This window comes from Mus caroli, unplaced genomic scaffold (assembly GCF_978045245.1).
Source record: "Mus caroli unplaced genomic scaffold, Mus_caroli_1 scaffold_4, whole genome shotgun sequence".
Taxonomy (NCBI): Eukaryota; Metazoa; Chordata; class Mammalia; order Rodentia; family Muridae; genus Mus; species Mus caroli.
The window spans coordinates 14914242-14938417 of NW_028227259.1; the positions used below are offsets into that span (position 1 = coordinate 14914242).

The following is a 24176-nucleotide window of genomic DNA, read 5'->3' on the forward strand; positions in this document are numbered from 1 at the left end:
TTGAACGCTCTTCCTTCTCAGAACCACAGTGTAATCCCTGTGCATCAGCGGGCCCAGGAGGCCCGTTCTGGGCACTCCTTGCCTCGCTGTCCTGATCTGTCCCAGATGAATGCCTCTGGCAAAGACGCCAATAGTCGCAGCCTATCTCTGGGAATAGGGACTTCTTTTAGAACGGTTAAATTATCCCCTTGCTGTGTGCCCAGAACTGCAGCTGGCACTGAAAATCAACCCAGAAAAGACGATGCTTGAGAGATAGCTTTTTTTTTCTTCTTACACTTGTATACATACCTATGCATGCGTGTTGGCATACACTAGGCTGCAAATGTGTTTGCCAGTATGTAGAAGTCAGAGGTCAAGTTTGGGTGGTACTCCTTGTGTATCTTATTTTTTCTTGTCTTTTGTGCATCATCATCACCACCACCATCCTTTTCATCACTACCTGAGACAAGTTCTCTCCCTGAGACTCGGGCTCACTGACCCAACTAGAGTGGATGAACAGTGAGACCTGCTGGTCTTCTTATCTGTGCTTCCTAGGCACATTAATTAAAAGAACATGCCAGGCTGGACGGTTTAGATTGTGAGGCTCAAACACAGGTTCTCAAATCCGTGCTGAAGCACTTTCCTAACTCAGCCTCTCCTTAGCCCCCCGTGATGCTCTTCCAATAATGACAATGTATTCCAAAGTGTACACTGGTGATTTAAAGAACTTCAGAGTTTGAGAAAGCTCACAATAATCATATTTCTAAATTAATGTATCATTTTTGCTCTACGTTTTGAAACTAATACAAGCAATATTGCCACTATAAAAACTTAACCGGGTGCTGGAAAGATGGCTCAGCAGTTAAGAGCACTGACTGCTTTTCCAGGGGTATTGAGTCCAATTCCCAGCAACCACAAGGTGGCTCACAACCACCAGTAATGGGATCTAATGCCATCTTCTGGTGTGTCTGAAGACAGCTATAGTTGTACTCACATACATAAAATAAATAAATCTAAAAAAAATTTAACCAAATATATTAACTCAATTGTGAAAATCGGAGGTACTGCCTACAAACTTAATTTATTAGATCTGTTTCAGAGTTTGTGTTGTTGTTATTTTGCCTAACATAAAATAATTAAAACTTTTTTACTGCAGGGATGGAAATAAAGACGAGCCTGAGGAAAAGAAGGTCCAGCGGCAGGCCCAAAGTGGGATCCAGCTCAAGGAGAAGTTCCAAGGCCTGATGCTATTAATGAGGCTATGGTGAGCTCACAAAAAGGGACCTAGCATGGCTGCCCTCCGAAAGACTCAGCAAGCAGATGAAAAGGTCAGATGCAGATACTTGCACCGAACTAATGGACAGAAGCAGCTGACCCCTGTGGATGAATTAGGGAAAAGCTGGAAGAAGCTAAGGAGGAGGGCAACCCTGTAGGAGGACCAGCAGTCTCAACTAACCTGGACCCCCGAGATCTCTCAGACTCTGGATCACCAACCAGGCAGCATACACCAGCTGATATGAGGCCCCCAACACACATACAGTAGAGGACTGCTGGGTCTGTGTTCAGTCAGAGATAATGCACCTAATCCTCAAGAGACTTAAGGCCCCAGGGAGTTTAGAGGTATGGTTAGGTGGGTGGTAGGGACATCCTCATGGAGACCAGGGGTGGGGAGGAGGTATGGGAGGGTAGATGGGGTTAGGGAAGTGTGAATAATAATAATAATAATAATAGATAAAATCATTCAAATTATCCATTTATAGGGTAGAAAGTTTGATAAGTAGTCAACTGAGTTATATAGAAGGCAATTTTTTTTCAGTTACTACTGCACTTTATTGTGTTCAACCAAATCACCATGTTACAAAAATAGCAAGCTGCCATAAAAAAAGATAAGGCTCCTCTATCCAGCACCAGTTAGCATCATTTTACTTTCAAGCCTAGAAATTGGAAGGCAATTTATAAAGATGTTTATTTCCAACAAGAGCTAACTACTGATTGTTTTTAAAAAAATAATTGTTTTGTTATACCAGTGAGAAATAGGTTAAGGAGTTAAATCCAACTCGAAATTTTAAAAGAAGTATTTATAAGTATTATTGCAATAAACTAATTTTCATTATTTTTTAAAATAGCAAATATAAATGAGACCTTTTGTCTACAAAACACAAACAAAATGGGTTTTAAAATCTATATGTGAAAAAACTATATATTGTAAATTAAATGTAGTCTTCTTAAAAAACAATCCACTCTTTTGTTTAGTTTGGTTATTTATTTTCAGTTTCCTACTTGCTTGCTACAACAAAACAATGCTTATTTAATGTTATTTATTTAAAGATTCAGTTTTCAACTAGGCAAACATACTTTTCAAATGCTACTTTGAAATAGACTAAGTAGAAATGTATTCTATGGACTCTAACTTGAATATTTGCCCTTTTATTAAGTCTTGATATCACAATTCTGTAGCCAGGACTTCGGGATTTCTAAGAAATTATCCTCTTACAAAATTCGGAGCAGAGACTGAAGGAATGACCATTCAGAGACTGCCCCACCTGGGGATCCATCCCATAAACAACCACCAAACCCAGACACTATTGGGGATGCCAACAAGAGCTTGCTGACAGGAGCCTGATATGGCTATCTCCTGAGAGGTTTGGCCAGTGCCTGACAAATACAGAAGTGGATGCTCATAGCCATCTATTGGATGAAGCACAATGAAGGAGCTAGAGAAAGGACCCAAGGAGCTGAAGGGGTTTGCAGCCCCATAGGAGGAACAACAATATGAACTAACCAGTACCCCCAGAGCTCCCTTGGACTAAACCACCAACCAAAGAAAATACATGGTAGGACTCATGGCTCTAGCTGCATATGAAGCTGAGGATGGCCTAGTCAATCATCAATGGGAGGAGAGGCCCTAGGTCCTGTGAAGGTTCTATGCCCCAGTATAGGGGAATGCCTGGGCTGGGAAGTGGGAGTGGGTGGGTTGGGAAGCAGTGGGAGGCGGGGAGGGGATAAGGGGCTTTCTGAGGGGAAACAAGGAAAGGGGATAACATTTGAAATGTAAGTAAGGAAAATATCTAATTAAAAAAAAAAAAGAAAGAAATTATCCTCTTGGGCTATGTGCAGGAAAATAACCAAAGTCTATAAAGGTGGGACAAGTAGTAGAGAGAATAAACACAGCCCCTGCCTCTAGTAGAGAGCTTTCTTGTTAGTAGCCTGCCCTTCATTCTGGACATATATTCACCATCTTGTCAAAATTCCGTTTAATATAAGAGTTATTGTCTTTTCCAAAAATATTACAGAAATGGTTTGCTTTATTCTGGAGGACATTTGTTACTTTAGTGGCACTGACTAACTATGTACAAATATTATATATCATATAATATATATACTATGTAATGTAGTATGTGTTATATCTTGTTATATAATATATAATATAGTTATATATTAACAAATTATATCTATTATGTACAATTATGTGTTTATGTATATAGTTATTTACATATATAGGTATATATATATGTGTATATATATATATATATATATATGACATCTTTCTATAAAACTCTCCCACTTTTAACTTATCTTACACTTCCCCTACATCCATCTCTCAAATTTATGCCATTTTCTTTTGTAACTATTTGTTGTTATAAACACATGTACTCATGTGTGTGTGTGCTTTTGTGTGTCTGTCTTCTACAGACCACATTTATTCTGGATCATGTGTTCAGAAATATAGGTAGTGTTGACCTGTTGAGCACAGGAAATCAGGAGACCCTGCAGAAAATGGGATCTCTCTCCCTTGTAGCCATCAGCGCTATAGTTAATCCTATAAACTACAGTAATGATCAGCCCAACAAGATACGCCAAGAAGGCAATACTAACACTAATATCTTAGGGATAGCTAACAGCTGTCTCATTAGACTTGAGACCTTCTCAGTTGGAGACAACTCATGCCTGCAACTGTAAACCTAGGCAAGAACCCATGGATAGAGAGGTCACAGGCCTTAGAGAAGAAAATACGACCACCATTTTGCTAAATTAACCCTGAATCCAACTGTTTCTAAATACCTATCTTCATTGGCACAGATCAGAGAAGCTCTGACTATCTGGTTATCAAAAAAATGTCTTTCTGCCATGAATAGAGGCTCTTGTAGAAATTTATAACTGATCAAAGGACAGACTTAGTGACTCTGAAGTATCAATCCCAACATGCGACATCTACAAAGGATCAGGGAACACTGCAGAAAAGAAAGATCATCAGAGTTAGAGAACCCTGAGGATGCCTGTAAAATAAAATCTCTGAGCGTGGCAGTGGTACTGTGCATTTCTGAACTGTCGACAGCTTGGATATGAGCTTCCAACGCACACACCATGAATGAAGGATGGGCTCGCAGGACTTCACTTGAGGGTATAATTTTCATAAAACAAACAAGAAATGGGAAAACAAATGAGCAGAATGTTCACAGTCAGCAATTCAGAGTGAAAAGTGTCAAGTGCCCAGTTCACTCCTCTCGCCCTTGGATCTATATTCAACTTCCTCAAGAAAGCAGGTTTTAATAAGGAGAGAGGTCTGCTGTGTTCGTGTCGAGTATCAACACATGCAAAGTGAGAAGTGTGATAATAAGGAAATAAGATAAAAAGTGATAGAATCTACATTAAAATATAGATGTATTTCTATGAAGACTAAGTCTTTAAAATATTATGATTTTTTTTCCTTTCCTTCAGTTTCAAAGTTCTGCTTGTCTTGATCAAGGCCAAACAATAACCATATCAGCCAGTAGATGGCAGCCCTATGATAGCAAATAATGTATTATCTAGGCAGGTTGTATCCTTCAAGATGAGATATTTTCATTTTCACCCAATTTCTCTTTTTGTAGTTAGATGAAAGAAAATACTTCATGAAAATTCAAATAACTAAATATAAACTTTTTAATTTAAACTTCAAAGGAGCTAGCCAGGTGCTATGCACCGTAAGCTATGGAAACAACCAAATGTGTTTGGGTTGGCACATTAGTTGATCCTCAGGAGAAAACGTTTCTGCTTTCATGTTTTATTATCATTGTGAAAAAAACAAGAACAAAAACCAAATCGAGCTATAATAGTGGGTACTGTGTTTGGCAAACCATTCCTTGCCTTCCTTCATCAAAATCTTGAAAGAAGATAATACAATACCAAGAAATATAAATAAATTTGAATTAAGCTTTAGGTATGATTAATAAATAATTACTTAAATGAGAGAAGCTATTCTATATTATATTAAAGAAAACAACACTTAAAGAAAGTAAATGCATTTTTAAAAATACTTCTTAAAATTATAAATATTTGGTGTCATTAAAATGTCAAGTCAATATTTTGTAATTCCTAGAATAAACAAATGACATCTAGGTTAATGTTATTTTCCTTATTTAAAAAAGGAAGTAGATTCATATGTGGAGTAAAATGTCCTTTAGTGTTTCAACAGTCAGGGCTTAAATATCCAAAGTTTAGATTTCTATGTCCTCTTAGACAAAGTTTTAACTTATGTCCAATCTATTTTGATGTCTTTGAATAAAGGCAAGTAGATTTTTATGCCAAATGATTTTTAGTTGTTATAGAACTAGATTTGAATGGTAAGTGATGTTGTATTAATATTAGGTCACTAACTCGTTACACAAGAACATAAGACACGTGTTTTCAGGACATTTTGACAGGAGGATATAACTTATTATACTCAATTCTAACCACTACACATAGGTAACACTGTGATGGATATAACTCTGCACTGGAATCAAGCTAAATGTCCAGGTCTAAATCTCCAATTTGACCCTGAGAAAACTGTTTATTGTCTTAATGTACTGATTACTTGTGGAATCCACGGGGTCTCCCTCTACTCTCTGTGCTACCATTTATATGGCTACTGTTCAATTCCTCCACAGACGCTTAGTTCCACCTCGAGCCCCAGGCTTACAGCTAACATACGAATCATCTTGCTGTGTTTCAACTGGCTCTTTGTGTACTTGAGATTGTACTCTGGGTTACCGATGATGCTAAATGAGTATGTATTAAATGAATGAACATCTCAATGAATTAACAATCACATGTATCTACACCTCCCTTTAGGTGTTAAATACTATAAAATATAATAGAAAGTTTTCCAAATAAGACTGAATTTATTTTTACCTGAATTATTTGTTTATTTATTTATTTAAGAATTTTGCTCATGAGTAGAGTAATTAAATCATTTCCATCTCTTCATCTGTTACCTCCAACTCCTCTGTGCCCCTCCTCAAACTCATAGATTATTTTTTTTAGAATGACTGCAGGAAAAAATCAATTGATAGGAATCTATCAGACACTTATATGAATTAATGAATTCTTGAATTTTTATTTTAATCTTAATCTTAACAATTAAGAACATTAAATGTGAATATTATAACGGTGTTAATTATTAATATTATACCACTAATGAATATCATAATTTAAAATCATGAAGCCTGAAATTCCACTGTATTTTATCATTTGCCCACAGTAGTATCAGCCTCAAAACATTGTTGTTATTGCAAATCTGTGTATATAATAAATTGCAAATTCCAAATTCCAAAAAAATAGAAAAGGTGATTATTCTAAGTCATATTTCAAAACAAATACACTGTAAAGGTAAAATATGCAATAAACACTTTTCTGTATACCTGTGTATTTATTGTGTATATTTATTCTTATAATGGAATTCTATTAGTAGTTTAGATGTAGTGTCCCTTTATTATTTTAAGAAACGCAATGTGAATTTAATTAATGGGTTGTTCATCCTCTGAATCTTTATTCACGATGTAGGAATACATATTTTAATTGTCTAGTATGAGCAGTTCACAATAGTTATCTGCAACCTTCTTATTTTAGTTAACTCCAAGGTTTCTCCTATTATCATATAAATAAATGCTCTAAGATTCACAGTAATGACAAATGCATCAGCCTTCTGAATTATAACTGACCATCCATAGTGAAAGAGCCCACAGAGAGTGGAAATTCAGTAGGTAGCTAGCTGTGGGCATTTGGGTTTTTGTCTTGCCAATTGACTAGTCATACCCATCATTAATAAAAGTGGTTTCTGGGGCAAAATGTTAAAGAAAAAGAGTGTTCATTAGCTGACACTCATGACTGAAGCTGTATTTGCTTGGTAGGCAACCAGTGACATCAATCAATAGGGTCATGGTCAATTAAATTCATGAGGGACACGATGGAGACGTAAGCTTGGCCAGTAGGGATAGTTTTAGGGAGACACTGAGTGTTTCTTTTCCTTTTCCTTTTATTTGAGGAAATAGTTTTAATATAAGCAAAGTATTTGAATAGCTCTTTGGAGACCCAGCCATGGCCAGAAGCTGCAGGAAGCGAGTCGACAGTGGGCATTTTGCCAATGTGAGGGAGCAGCAGACTTGAATAAGATTTTCTCAGGGGATGGAAAAGAGGTAAGGGAGTAACTAGAATTCTCTAGCTATGCAATTGGTGGGGTGAATTCGAGAAATAAATATTCATTCCTAACTGCTCTTGATATAAATATACTTAATTCAGTGGAAATGATTACTTATTCTTAAAATTGTTGCCACTAAGAACTTGAAACAATTGCTTATGTTTTCCTGATATGAGCTTCAATTATGTTCTGTTCGATTAACATTTATTTTTAATGCATAGAACTGGTAATAGTGTATATATCTAAATATAATTTTCAATAAAACTTCAAAAAATGTTAATATTTATAGACATTGTAGTTTTATTAGCTGAAAACCTCACACTGGGTCCATAAATGTACAAAAGGAATCATTTAAAAATATTTTAAAATTTATTGTATATGGTGTGTGTGCGCGTGCGCACGCAAGCAGATCAGAATGAGAATATGAGTGTTTCACAGAACACATGTGGAAATCAGAAGTATCTGTCCTCTTGTATAATCCACAAATAAAACTCAAGCCTACAATCAAGCTTGTGTTCCAAGAACTTTTAATCTGCTAAACCATCTTGCTACCTCACCAAATATTTGTTTAATGCTGGCTATTTACTAAAATCAAATATTAAGTCTTCAATTTGTATCCCTGAGAATGTCCTATTAAGAGTTAACAGATGCAGAGCTGAGGAAATGGCTTTGTGGGTTAGAACAGTTCCTAGTCAGGGATGATGACAGAAGTTTGGATTCTGGATGCCCATGCAAAAAGCTGGCATGTCCTCACACGTGCCTAATCATATACACAGAAACGTACGATTGGAGACAGGATGGTTGCTGGGGCTTGCCTGGATACCAGGCAAACTCCAGGTCAATGAGAAACCTTCTGTCAAAGGAAAGAATTGCAAACTATTAATGTAGAACAACCAACGTCCTCACTATCTACTACACACACGAGCAGAGGCACAGGTACCCATGAACACATATGTGCTTACAACACACATACATGCATACACACACAGGTACACAAACACACATAAAAACCATGACACAGCCAAGTGGTTTCTCTAAAAAGTTCCTTTCATCTTAGTAAGGTATACGTATTTCAGATGTAGTAGGATTACAATACGTCAGAAAATCTAACAAAATTAATGGGGAAAATAATACGTAAAACATAAGTATCCATATGATTGAAAGAGAGAGTACAAGAAAGCCTAAGGTATATTGCCTTAAACATAACAGCTGAAAAGAAAGAAAATATGGGACACAAAGAAAACAGTTCACAGATTCTGATTTTGCTGACCACCAAATAATGTGCTTAATATTTTTATTTTACTAGATAAGTTAAGTGCTAAGTTGCCTCCGGGTATTAGAAAGCCACAAGGAAGTAACACAGCAACCGAGTTTAGTGCAAATCTCAGGTTATCAGTAGCTTTAAACTGTTAAATACTTAATGGTTATTAAAACAGCTTTTGGTAGAATATTTGTGAATACCCTGGGGAATGAAATTGGCTAAACACATAAAAAATATTGTGCTTGAGGAATGAGCTGTTATCTATGCTACCAAAATACATCAGGTTTCAGTGACATTTGAAGAACAAGCTATACTAATGTTTAACTTCAGTTTTATTAGATTCTGATCATAGGGAGCAAGACACCACATGACCATTGAATTCTTTTTAACAGACGCTGTTATCTTTTTATTTCAAAATTTAATAAAAGCGTGCATATTGAATTCTTTCACTTTCTTAGTAATAATATTCAGTTTTACTCCAGAGATTCCTAAGTAAAGAGAATTACTTAACTAAAATTAAACTCGTATCTAAAGTTAAGACATAAACAAGCATATTGGTACGCACCTTTATTCTCAGAACTTGAAAGGGAGAGACACAAGTGGATGTATGTGAGTTTAAGACATGTATAGTCTACATACTGGGTTGCAGGCTGGCCAGGCTACATAGTGAGACTGGTTCAATAAATAAACTTTAAAAAATGCTATGTAATATTCATTGTTTTGGAAGAATGCTTGGGTTGAAGAGTGGAAGCACAGAATAGAGGAGAGAACATGGAGAGGAGTAAACCACATTACAGACCACTTGAAGAAGTCAGATAGAAGCATACTCCTAGAGGAGCTTCCATCCATGTATGGGACATATGCACATTTGAATTCACAGTGGTTATGAGAGTATGCACAGGGCCTGTGTAAACTCAATGAGACAAAATTCCAACATGGAGAGGGCAGGTGGACAAGGAGTCCCACGTCTAGAGGAGGAGGTATGAGCAATTGATTCCTTGCCAGTTGAAAACCATAGCTCCAAGAGTATATTGGCAACACAAACTGGATTTGATGGGGATGAGAAAGAAGGACACAGACTTGGGTGGTTAGGGATAGGAGTGTGATCTGGAAAGAGTTGGGAGAGGAGAGAGCATGAACAAAACACATCATGTGAATTTTTTTTCAAAGAATAGAAACGATACTGTTCATCTTGTGAGTATTGCTCTCTATCAGTATTTTCTCATTATGTCAGTCTTCATGAGGCATTCATTATCCATTGTGTGTCACTCAGGGAAAAAAGACACAAGGAATGATTAAAACATAGTTGGTCCTCTTTGTGCTGGGCTCCTGATTTAATCCACCAGAACAGAACAGGTGTGGTATAAAATATCCCGTTAATACATTCTTCTTTGTCCGTGTAGGCAACACCAAACTTGCCAAGTCTCAAGTCAGGGAGCTCCATTTTTCCAGCTCAATTTCTACTGCTTTTTCAACTAAGTGAATTCCTTTTACTTCCTATCGTGTAAAGAGCTGTGGCTAACATAGGTTATCAGGTTTCCAGTCCAGTGGCTACAGCTCTTTCCACACGGAGTAAATGATCTCTCCCAAGTACTTTGGGGATGAGGGAAATTGGACAAACGTGAAGAATTTTATTTTTATTTCTTCTCATTGGAGGGATTGTTCTACAACTTGTGTTTAGCTTGGAGAGCTATTTTTATTTGATTTCTCGTCTGAATAAATAAAACAGCCCTCAGATGGCAAGCACTTCACATTTTAGCACAGAGTAACTCGATTTTAGTAGTTCAGTGAAATTCACTTGGCAGTGCCCCTTCAGTAATGATACTCCTCTTAAATACTGGAGCTTTAAGTTCCTGAGTCCATGAATAAACACGCTCTGGAGAGACTGTCCCTTGAGTGGCATAGAGGGTTATGGAAATGACCACGTTCACCACTTCAACAAAATGCTTGAATGATTGATTGGTCTTCACTTCCAAACACTTGAGGATTTCACTGTATAGGAACGTATGGTGTGTAATATCCAACCTCAAATCTTTTTAATAAGAGAAGTATCTAAAAACTTGTTTTCTGTTTGCCAAAGTTTCTCAGTCTGTATTCCATCCAGACGTTCAGTGTATGAAATGTAAGCATTTTCACTCAGATCCTGCCAGTTCCTGTGGAATGTCTAGCAAATATGGATATAGTATTCAACAAGAATGTCATTCCTAATGTTGTGATTACTACTGTCAAAGTTGTCTTAAGAGCACTGTTTTTATATTTAAGGTCTCTTCATGCTCTACATAAATGCGCACACACACACACCACATTTTGTGTACAAATTTATAAAAGAGATAAAATATTTTTAAATAGACATTTTTTAAATTGTACATTTTAAAAATACATAGTCAAGTCTCAACTTACTATGTGAAATTCATATTTTAGAATATTTTAATTATAATGTTAATGCCATAGCTTCTGACTAATAAAGGTAACATCAGATTTTAGTTCTCTATAAAATTTTTCTTGTTGGTCTGAGAACAATGATCCAGATAGAAAAGTGTAGTGAGTAGAATACAGGGCTTATCAAGTCTTGGAACACTTGAAGAAAACAGAGTTCCCAAAGTACCGTGTGAATCAAGTATAGCATATTTTAATTTTATATTTTAAATCGTAATTGTTATTGTATGGGTGTTTTGTTTGCATGTGTGTCTGTGTATATGTGGGGTCAGAAGAGGACATCAGAGTCCCTGGGACTAGCATTAGAGAAGGTTGTGAGACACTGTGTTAGTGCTGAGATTTGAATCTCAGAGTTCTGCAAGGGCAACCAGTGTCTTTAAACAACAAGCCATTTCTCCAGCCCTTCAGAGTATATTTTTAAACATCAGCAAATTATTCCAAGTTTTATCAGTTTTCTTAGGATATGATGTCTCTACAACTTACAGTTTCTCATTTTTTTTTCCAAGAGAAATGAGCACTGATGGTCATGAGAAATGAGCATATATAGAATCAACTGAAAATATACAATGAAAGTGTAATAATAGCATCTTGTTCATAGGGACCCTCAGAGTCTCTCCATGCTAAGAACTCTTAGCTCACTTGTTAGGTATCAGGAATTACTTCCATCCATTTTAGATATAGGAATTCTCATGTTGCAATTCTGAAGTGCTTTGACTTTGTTTTCAAATCTAAATAATACAGAAAAGCGTGCTTCTTTATTGTAGAAAGAGAGATCTTTAGGAAACTCATTTAATTAATCTGAATTAAACTGCAACATCTATCACACAGCACAATCTCACTGCATTCTTTCAATGCACACATTTAGTGTGAGTTTGAGCTGATCAGACTATAGTTTATATTTTAGCTTAAGAATAATTTAGATAAATGGGGACAAGGAAATGGCTCAGATGATCTGACCTAGATCTTAACATCTACATGGTAGAAAGAATGATTAAACACCTGTGTATCATCTTCTGATCTCTGCAGGCGCACGAGTGCGCGCGCACACACACACACACACACACACACACACACATGCATGTGCGCACGCACACGTACACAGAGACAGAAAGACAGAGACAGACAGAGAGAGAATAAATGTAAGATAAGAATTTAAATAAATAACTTTAGATTGAGTTTTTGGTGAATACTGTGGATAACCAAAAATGTAAAATAAGCATACAACAACCACACATACCCATAAAATTGTCTAAGTTATTTCATATAGTGAGATAGAAAATTGGCATATTTTAAAATAGTTGATTTTTTGGCTATGTTTTTATAAAAACCATTATAAAGTTATATTTCCTGAATGCTAAATGCCACCATAAAAATCATTCTGTTTTAAGTATTTGTAGATGTTCGGTTTTCACCATGAGACATAAGTACTTTATGGCATCTGCAGTTATTTTAGAGTCAGATTACCAAAGATAGCATGACTTGAAATTCAGCATCATTTCTCCAGATACCAGTTGATAGATTCGGCAAGGCAAAGTATATAAAGAAATGCCAAGGAATTTATGGAAATTGGAAAATGCATTTTAAATCACCATGGCTGGCACCTGATGTCTGTGTCAAAGATAATTACCAACTAGCGTGGACACAAAGGAGGAGTTGGGGTCAAAAGGACATCTGCCCCTTCCTCTCTCAGATCTGTGTGACTCCAGGTGAAACAGGGGTTCCTGGAAAGAAAACAGAAAGACATTGTGAAGGTGCCAATTGTGATAAGAGTTTAATTGCTCACATAGAACACAGTAAGTTGAGTCACTAACAACTTACATGGTGTCATCGGGACCCTGATAAGAGGAAGATATGTAGTTACACATTGAGTTTTATAAATAAGCAAAGGCTTGGCAGATGCTCATGCAAACTCACTGTTGTCAGATGGGATGAGAAAAATTAGCAGGTTTTCTCAATCAGTTAGATAATGTTAGCTACACTGAGATAAGCCAGCTAAATAGTCCAAAGAAGAAACAAGATGAAGAAGGTACTGAAAAAGCAATTCAGTGTTAAAAGGAGAATTGAGGTTTTTATCCCTAATGTGGCTTATTAATTTTTAGAATAATTTAGAAAAGAGTAAAAATAGATTTTTCTACCTATAGCTTACAATATTTATGTTAATAATTTTCATTAAGTGTTATTAAATATTCAATACTGATAATTTAGAATGATTAGTTCATAATTTCATTTCAATGTGCATGTATGAGTTAATGCCATATTCTTTTCAGTATTTCATTTTTAATTTGTAATATGTTTCACATTAATAGATTATTAAAAAAGATATTTCCACAAAAATACAATTATACAATTGGCTTCTATTTCATGAATGTATTTACAGAAAATTTCCCTGGCTGTTCCTAGACTTCACAATTCTCATTCATATATATTTTAACATCCGGCAAGTCTGCCATAAGTGGTTTGGGTACAAGAAAGGCATATAAGAAAGTAGCAATAGTAACTGTAAAAACTTTTGTAGAAAAAATTTTTCAGTAAAACATTCTGTTAGTAAGGACTGTGCAGTCTGCTGGGAGCACACCATGGCAGCTGACCGCAGTTGAACATGCTTCTCTTAAGCTTCACTGTGAGTTTCTGGGCACCCCATTACCCTCTGTGTCCTATTCTATATATTGCCTTTTCTCTGTGTGGTTGTCTAAGATCACTATCCTGACTTTTCCATTTCAAAACCCTTCCAGTAAATGCTGAGCTCATTTGGTCCCTGTGGCCATCTGGTCTTATTTTTGAATCTGAAACACTGTCTGTAGAACAGCACAGAGGTATGGCTGCCTCACTGGGCTCAGCAGTAGTGTGTTCTTCTTCAGCTGTGGTACACAACTTAGAAGACAGTATAGATGGCAGTAAGTTGGGAGATCCTTCTTTAAGTGTTCATGGACAATAATTTTCAGAGGCAAGAGAATAAAATTGGCCAACTGAGAAGGAGTTAGAGATCTTACAAGCTAATATTGATACTGAGAGTTTCATATAAATTTGCAGAGCAAACCCATGGCACTCCATCCAAGATAGCAAGTGTGTGAGTGTGGGTTTTGCCTGCCCCTCCAAGTCCTGTCTCTTTGTGAAGTATTTGAGAAAACAAACAACAAAGGCATATAAATTTTAAAGGCTATAGAGAACTCATAAAGAAAATTCCAAGGGCTGGTGAGATGGCTCAGTGGGTAAGAGCACCCGACTGCTCTTCCGAAGGTCCAGAGTTCAAATCCCAGCAACCACATGGTGGCTCACAACCATCCGTAACGAGATCTGGCGCCCTCTTCTGGAGTGTCCGAAGACAGCTACAGTGTACTTACATATAATAAATAAATAAATCTTTAAAAAAAAAAAAGAAAGAAAGAAAATTCCAAGATGTTAGCTAATGTCAAAATCTTCTATAGGTTAGACCTCTGTGATATTTACCTTCTCATCTCAAGCTGCAAATGATGTTATTGTGTCTCACAGATAGTATTAGACACCATAGCACCAACATTGAAGGTGTTGGAAAGTGTAAAAAGAACATTGCTGGTTTGTTTGAGGAAGAATCCCACAGTGAGTTTAAATTTCACATGAGTGAAAGAAATCGTAAATGCAAAGGAAATAGTCATCAAAAAACTCCTAGATTTGTGGCATAGGAGTTACTGAAGTTAAATTTTCTTTAAAATTTTGAGAGTTTTCCCTAGTGGAAATCATCACATAGGCTCCTGAGGCTTAGACTGAATTTTGGATTTCAGCATGTGTCTGATCAACCAAGAAACCCATGGCCTTGACATTTTGAAAATAATTTAGTTAATGGATAATCATGCTGGAATGTTCATCCTATGTGAAGCACATCAATGTAACATCTGCCCCTGTCAGAGGCTGTCAGAAGACGTAGACTCGTTAAATCAAATTCCACAGTGAGAAGACATAAATGTTAACACTGAATCCTGAGCCTTAGACATTGTTACAGTGTGTATGTTCTCAGCCCAGGGAGTGGCACTATTAAATGGTGTGGCACTGTTGGAGTAGGGGCGTCACTGGGGGTGTGGGCTTTAAGACCCTCATCTTAGCTTCGTGGAAGTCTGTATGCTGTTAGTAGTCTTACAATGAAGATGTAGAACTCTCAGCTCCTCCCACACCACACTTGCCTGGATATTGTCACACTCCTGCCTTGATGATAATGGACTGAACCTCTGAACCTGTAAGCCAGCCAAAATCAGATGTCCTTTCTAAGACTTGCCATGGTCATGATGTCTGTTCACAGCAGTAAAACCCTAACAAGACAGACATCAATACCTCATGCCAGACAACATTGAGAAGGTCCATGACTAAAAGCATTTCCCCCTTTTCTTGGAGATTTCATATTTATTTGTTCAGTGGCTAAACCGGGGTCAATATTGTTCATTTTAAAAACAAAATGTTCATTCTAAAAACAAATTAAACTTTTTTATTTTATTTCACCTCTCTAGTAAAAGGCGTATATTCTTGTTACCCTCAAAGTCCATTCAGTCTATCATTTCGATTTTAAAAACGAGTAAGTTTGCAACTTCTTCTTTTTGGTCCACAAATGAAAATATCATTGTCTTATTCGGGTTTGTTTGTATACTTGTTTGTTTCCACGCTACTGCTCAGAATGTGGGAAATCTTCTTGCAGAATTTTAATATGGGTGCTTCAAACATTTTTATATTAATTATAGCATGTCTTCAAAATACTACATCTGCTTTTAAGTTCATTCTTGAGCTACTGAATCACATGAAGTCATAACAGTATGTTTATTTTTTCTTCACAAGGGCTATTATAACATGCTTATTACAGAGGATGGCCTAGTCAGCCATCAATGGGAGGAGAGGCCCTTGGTCCTGTGGAGATTATTTGCCGCAGTACAGGGGAATGCCAGGGTCAGGAAGCGAGAGTGAGTGGGTTGGGGAGCAGGGTGGGTGGGTGGAGTATAGGGGACTTTCAGGATAGCATTTGAAATGTATATGAAGAAAATATCTAATAAAAGTAGAAAAATGTAAAATAATAATAATAATATGCTTGTTAAACACCAAACACCTGATAGTAAAAGCAAGCAAAGGACTAAGTTTACTGTAATGACCTGAGTTCTGAATTAAGTCTCTGATCATAGGCAACATTGTATGAAGTCATCATTTCCTCTCCTTTTGAGGTATCAGCATCATCACCACCTCCCAACTGCCTATAACAAATATTTAAGTGGCTGTCAGACATTTTGCCTAAGTAAGTCATCTGTACTCCCAAGCTTCCTGACAGTTTAGAGCAGTTAAAAGTTAAAGCAAGAATAAATCAGAAATAAAATTGTCACATACAATGTCAATGATGCTTTATGATATAAAACAATTTTTGTGTGTGGTTAAGGCTAAATAACCCTAAAAAGACTTTGCCTCTTTTGTGAACACACTGAAAATCATCTAATTTTTAAACCCATCAGTCTGCTGATAGCAAGTATAAAGTTCCTAGTAAATAAATAAACCAGAAGATAGATAATTTAAGAAGGCGCATCTCATCGGCTCTACTATTAATAGAAATGCCACAATTTTGTTCCAATTTTATATCATCTCTGAGACTTTTCATTATGTCTTCTGAAATAACACAGTTGCAATCAATTTGTAATATGTGTCTCAATTTATTTTCTATAACTAAGTCAGAGATACTATAACAGGCACAAAAATGGAGACACAGAATTCTTGTCTGGCTTAATTCCTAGACTAATACGACCGAAGACATTTTGAAGATGCATAACTTAAGGATTTTGAGAAGGGGAGACTACTTGATGTTCTAGGTGGATATCATATAATAACATAACTCCTGAGAAAGATTTGATGATTAAAAACAGGACTATGCAATGGAATTTATGATAGGGGAAATAAGGGCCACCAGTGCTTCCTTTAAAGATGGACAAATGGGGCAATACCAGCTCACAGTTGATCCCTCAAAGCTGCTGATAACGATAAAGTAAGTTCCCAATTGGGTAGTCCTCTTAACATCTCAATTCTCACCTAATAAGATACATTTTAGGTTTTCCCTTAGAGAATTATGAGCTAGACAATATGGTGTTTCTGCCATGAAACTCATGACTGTTTGTTGTAATGGCATAGAAAAAGTTGTACAGCTCTCAAGAGGGCAGTGGTGCTTGCCTGTCTTTTTTGTCTCTTGAACTCTGTGTTCTAAGCATTCTCTTAATATTTTCTCTACATAATGCACATTGCAAACCAGAACCATAAAACCCATTCGTATCAAGATCCATGTCACTGGGGTAGGAGAGATGGCTCAGTGGTTAAGAGCACTGACTGTTCTCCCAAAGGTCCTGTGTTTAACTCCCAGCAACCACGTGGAGGCTCACAACATCTGTATTTTGTCAAAATTGCTACTTGCCTGTGCTTTTCTTTTGCTCGGTTCTCTATAATGGTAGAAAATATTCACATCCACAATCTAGTCTGATGGTTCTTATCCTTTCAGTTGCCTGGCCTGAGAGCTCACGAGCCTTCAATCTTATCACAAATGCATATCTCTGTCATCCTTGCAATTGCTTAGATGTTCTATGGACCTAGCTTACCATGTTCTCCCCAAACGTTGCTACAAAGTTACTCATAATGTTAAAAAGTATTTTTAAAAAGTATTTTTTTGACCCATACAGCCCCCAAGATTTGAGCATAAAGCACACATTTTCCTTCTGTCTATTCATCAGTCTCATGTCTTTTTCTTTTCAGCATGTATGTCTAATTTCCATATTATTAAACCAAATCTCATAATGACAATGGAGAATATCATGAATTACATGACACTCAAGACTGTGGGTTCAGAGTCCCCAGCACCTAGGGCACCCACTTGAGATGGCTTGCTCCCTACCAGATTCCTGGCATAAACATGTGCCACACTTTCCACATAGGAAACAGGACCTAGGGTCATGTAGTCCAGGACAGAGTTCTCCATACTAAAAAGGTATCTAGAGGCCCTGAAGTTTTTGCCAAAAGCATCCCTTCACAGACATTCCTTCCTGCTAAAGGTATTAAATCTTTGGTCTACCCTGAGAAGGTGGAAATGTACCCATTTTCCACAAAGAACAATCAATAAACATTTTGGTACAAAGGACTGTCTCTTCCATCAAGAATCTCCATGGGGAACATGGAAGAGGCCTTCGCTTCCTACAGAATCCCCTTCCTAACTCAATATCCCCACCCTCCACTCCCACCCCCACTCCTCACCTCAGTGTCCCAGATAAAAACCTCTAAGCTAAGGACTTCTGCCCATGAGCTAAGCCAGAGTTTCCCACCCGCCCACCCCCAGGTTCATCCTCACCCTGTGGGCAGCCTTTGTTCTCAGCTCCTCTGCAACATCCAGAAGCACATGGATGTCCAGAAGACTGCAGGTCCATTCTGTTCCCAACTCGCTGTGAACCAGTGAAGTCTGGATGTCCAGGAGTTTGGGAGCCAGACCCCACCACCACCACCATGCTCCAGGCTCCTTGTGTCAGGCCCGTGGACGCTCCCCCCACCCCACCCCACCCCAGGGCCCTTCCTTCCAGATTCCATGCAGTTTCCATTGTCAACTGGACCCCAGGGAGCTTGGGAACCCCTAGCTTCAGCCTCTCACTTCCTAGGCTGCATTTTCCCACCCCTGAAGGAGCCAGCACAGAGTACATGTGTCTAGCACACAGTGTTTCATCTGCCCAGAACCTCAGCAGCATGTTGGAAACACAGACCCACAAAGACTACAGTGAAATGAGAGGAGTCTAGAGGGAGAAAATAGAAACAATGAATACTAAGTTACAACAAGATAGACAAGTTCTGGGGTCTTCTTGCACAGTAGGGACTATCGATAATGACAATTGAAAACATTGTTCAACAAAGCTAGAAGAAAGAATTTTCAGTGTTCTCACCATAAAAAAACAGAATAAATACTTGAGGAGATGTACACACTTGTCCTGATTAGCACATTTCACAATTTGTGCTCAGAGTGAGGCACCATAGGAAATCCTTAAATATGTCTAATTTTTCATACTACACACATTAATATTTTGAAGAACAATAAAACAAATTTATCTGTAATTGATCTGCATTCCGGATAGCACAATCAACATCAATGAAGAATTTAATTTAAAGATTTCAAATATTGAAAACAAATCTGTCACTGAAATGCATGATTTGAACCAAACCTGTGAAATTGGCAAGTAACTTGTTTCCCTAGAAATTCCCTTTAAAGTCCATTCAAGAAGTTATTTCTCTGATTAGCAGACTGCCTAATAATAACTTAGGTATAAAACTGGCTCTCACCATTTATGTTCCAAGGTAAAAGATGGTTTTGTCAGTTCTCCACACGTTAGTGCCTAAGTCTGCTACAGAGATGGAACCAATCACAATGGCGACACTTCATTGTCATCAGACTTAAACACACATTTATCCTCTATATTCATTGTCCCTTCCTTTAGCATCTTCATCTTCTCTCTGGCCCTTATTTGTCTCACTCCTTTCAGAATTATCATCGTGATTTTATCACAGCTTCATGGATCGTCTTCATGACTGGACTCTCCGACCTCTGCTCCACTAAGGAACTTGTCTTTCTGAAATATAAATTTCCTCGTATCAGCTCCCAACTTGATCTCTTCTGTGCAGCCTGAAGTCCTTTGGCTTTCAGACACGGTGCTGCACACTGGAGTGATTCTCCTTCTCCAACACTTTCTCTTCTAGTTTGTGTACCAGCTGTCCTGAAGGACTTGCCAGTTTCTAAGGATTTTCTTCTTCTTCTTCTTCTTCTTCTTCTTCTTCTTCTTCTTCTTCTTCTTCTTCTTCTTCTTCTTCTTCTTCTTCTTCTTCTTCTTCTTCTTCCTCCTTTCCTCCTCCTCCTCCTATTCCCCCTTCCCCCTCCCCTCCCCCTCCTCTCCCCCTTCCCCTTCTCCTTCTTATTATTTGAGCCCAATAATGCACTTAGGATAATATTGCCCATCTATTATCAAGAACTCAAGACTCCATTTGCAGCCCAGGATTCCCTATCTGATCCCACTGCCTATCATAGTGCTTTTACATCTCAACATAAAAAACCATATTTATCTACTTGCCTTTTCCCTTATAGGCCACCTCTGGGCTTGAAGAAATGTTCCAACTGCCATCTATGCATCTCCTACATCAAATGAATACCTGGCACCAAGTCCTTACTTCACAGCTGTGTATATTGTCTGACTCAGTACTGCCCAACCAGAAGTCAATTTCCCTATCTGGTTTCTCCACAGTGCACTTCCAAACCAGCTTATAAAACATAGGTATGATTTTAGGTGTTTATCTGAAATTAGTCTATCTGTACATTGGGCATGCCTAATGTAGCTGTCTGTAAATGCTTATAAATATGGTCCAATTCTTCTCTGCATTATTAGATGTTGGCTTTCATTGTGTGATTAGATTGCCAAATCAAAGAAAGAACAGATATGTTCTTCCTTGCCCTAGGTATTCATCAAAGATAATATATTTTATGTATGTTTTTACAACTTATGATGGATGCTTTCCAGGTTTAATAAATTAGGTTTGAAATGAATAGAAAATAACTGAGTGAGTCATGGCTGCTATTAAAATGAAATTAAAGACTGAAGATGGAGGAATTGTACAGATCACTTGCTTTACCCCTATAGACACTGTTGAAGACAGCAGGTAGTAATTTGAAGTTGGTATGAGTGTAACTCAGAGGGAGTGATTATCACTAAAGTACCCTCTTTCTCTCTTCCTTCACCTTCTCTCTCCTGTTCACTCCCTCCACATATTGTTTTGATGATGACTGCTGAAGACATTGCATATATTTTTATCAAACAGCTGATGTGATGGTAGCTTTTATTTGTTTAATTGTTCATTTAGATCATGACCTTAAAGCTCCTTTAGCCTGATTAATGGGACAGAAAAACCACATTGATTTGGGTCATCTTAAATTTTCTCAGACTCAGTATAGTAATTTAAAATTATGGCAAAGAGTACTAACATCATGGCAGTAACAAGCAGGTTTCAAATTTTAACTGCTTTCTGGCATTATTCAACTCACATGAAAATTAAGTACATACAAGAAAATTTTAAAAATTACATTATTTGCTATTGCTGTGATAAAAGCAATATATGTATTATATCCATATACATTATATATATGTGTGTATACATATTGTCTTTACCATAACCATAGCAAATAATGTAAACACACACACACACACACACACACACAAACACATATATATATATATATATATATATATATATATATATATATATAAACAAAAATATATGCTGATAATCAAGTAATGATTTTCTGCCATGAAATTCAGTTACTGAGCCAGAGAACTTGAGGCATGGAGCTGTTGTCAGTGACCCCAAAGCAATCAAGGTCACAATTCAAGCAATGATTGATTCTGGAGTTTAACCTCATTGAGGATGTTGGTCACTACTTACACTGGTTTTTCATTATCTGTCTTTTAACAGCTGGAGTTCAGTCTAAATGGGGTAGTTTAAATTTACAGGGTATCACTAGTATTAGCATATGGGTTATATTTTTCACTTCAGTATGATATGGACATCTAGCATAGTAATAAGGACAGACAGATATACATATAAAACTAAAAAATATTTCTATATATAAATGGTAGTTGTTTGCAGAATTTTTTTTTCAAACTTGCAGCAGGCCCTTAGAACCCAGCTAGCCTAAAAGATGTTTGATTTCAAAAACGGTATGTCATTATGGGTTAGATAGTAAGTGTAATGTCAATAAAATAAAATAGTTTCAACTAGTAATTAGTTTCTCAAACTATTATCATTAATTTTCCTTTGTGTGTCACTTGGACATTCTCAGAGAAATGTAGGGGGAAACCTGAAATGTATGAATACAGGAGAACTCTGACAATCATTTCGAGCTTTTGCTAATGTTGGGTTAAGGCAGTGGAATAGCTGAAGTTCCTTACATATCTGCAGTGTTAATTCAGAACTTTCAGTCATGAAAGTTACACCGTAACTCTTTTCATGAGAGGACGCTAAAAATGCATATCACGAGTACATTTGTAGTATGGGTTACTCTACTATTAATTTTTGCTCTTCTCACATGAAATTCAAGCATTAACAAATATTTGAAATCTTTCCCAAATTAAAGAAGCAAGTGGGGAAAGAAGTAAAATGTGAATTAATGTTTAGACTTTAAAGTTAATCGTTTTGCCTTTTGATTCCATTATTTTTTTCTCTACTGATAACTTTTGAGGTTTGTATAGTATTTTAAAATGTAGGGAAAAAATTGCAAATATATTTTTGTTCCTTTCTCAAAGTAATCACATAAAAGTCAGAGGGTACTCCTGGCAAGTAGCACCTTTCCAGTGGAACTCCGAAGCAATATGCAGGGAGTATTTTCTACTGTATATCCATGATCATTTCAGTTTTCTTCACTTCTGACACTGCAGACAAGAGGGTGTGTGTGTGTTTGCTTTGCTGAGCACTGTTGGGCATCTTCTAAGAGGTTCTCAATGCATGATTGCAGTAGAGATAAATATTAAGTTTTTTTTCAATTAGGAGAATATTTATCTCATTATTTGTTAGACGTGTGTTCAAATGTTTATATTTACTTAAGTATTTGGGGAAGGGCTTAGAAACTGCCACTAAAGGCATTCATCATATAGGTGTTGTTATCTTTCTGTCTAAGCTCCACCCCACAGTTACCTGGCAACAGCCAGGTATGGCTGATTCACTATAACAGGAGCTGCTTGCCCCCTCCTTTCCCCCTCTCTGTCCTTGTGATCATGGCCAGCCTCTACTTCTCTCCTCTCTCCTCTCTCTCTCTCTCTCTCTCTCTCTCTCTCTCTCTCTCTCTCTCTCTCTCTCTCTCTCTCTCTCTCTCCCCGACCCTCTAAACTCCCCTCCCCAAGCCCTGAATAAACTCTATTTTATACTATCCTGTGACTGGTCCCGCAGAGGGAAGGGATACCTCAGCATGGGCCCCCTGAGGCACCCCCTTCCCCCATACCAGACAACACCTCCATAGAACATACCCCCTTCTCTTTATCTTTCTATAAACACATCAGGTATAACATATCTAAGTAAAATTTTCTGGTTTTATACAAACATTCACTTTAATCTATATTTGAAGTCAAAATTATCTCCCATAATGATTTCCTAGGGTATTCATTTTCCCTCCTACTTGGTTTAACATTATTCTGCCATTCCTGTTTCTGTGTTCATTCCTTCCTAATTCTTTGAGCCCCTTGCCCCTTGGGTGTGTGTGGGAACATGCTCCTGGGCTGCACTCTGCTGTCCCCAGCCTGCTGGTATACCTCAGCATCTCCATTTCTTCACTACTGCCTTCCTCTGCATCTTCTCTCACAAATGGTCCTTCTGCTGTCAAGCAAACCTAACTCCTAGGGCAGCAGTCAGGACTTTTCTTTGAACTCACATTTATCATTCCTGATTCTCCCATCCAGTCAGCACTGGATTAGCATATCCTAATTATTACAAATTATTTTTTGATAATATTTTGTTTCTGAATTGCAATTTTCCTGATGGAAACAGAATCCCACAATTCCTTTTCTCTACCCATAAGAACCTGCTCTTTCAAAACGACGTCCTTGATATCCCGCAGTTCTTTTCTAAGCACCTTTCTGCAGAGTCTATGCCACCTCCCCTGTAGCGTTACTTATACTGCTATGTGGTTGTACTCATAGACACTTTACAGCACCTTTAATTGTCTATGGTCCAAATATTCTACCAACATGGATTTCAGGAAGCAGCAGGAATGTTGTTCCTCCTCAGGTGTGTCCAGGGATAGTAGCTATTTAAACACACCAGGGCAAAAGGTTTATTGGCGTGATGATGTGTACATAATATCTCAGTGAGCCTAACATAAATACTGACCTCATGAGTCTGCTGTGGATATGAATAAAGTATTCTTTCTGTGTATGTGTGTGTGTGTTATAACGTATATGAAACTTGCCTCATTCTAAGTAGTTAAAACCCAAGTTATAATCAATATTGGATAACAATAGGGACTATGATTTTTGGACTAAAAAGAACTTTAAAACTCAAAAAATATGTACT

General features: G+C 37.3%; 1 protein-coding gene across 1 annotated transcript in view; it reads right to left on the reverse strand.

Annotated features, from left to right (window-relative positions):
• Sema3e (semaphorin 3E) overlaps positions 1-24176 on the reverse strand; it is a 220667-nt gene that overhangs the window by 33168 nt on the left and 163323 nt on the right. The window contains exon 5 of the mRNA XM_021163140.2: positions 12742-12835. Within this exon, the coding sequence (XP_021018799.1) occupies positions 12742-12835 (94 nt within the window). The remainder of the gene's footprint in view (positions 1-12741; positions 12836-24176) is intronic.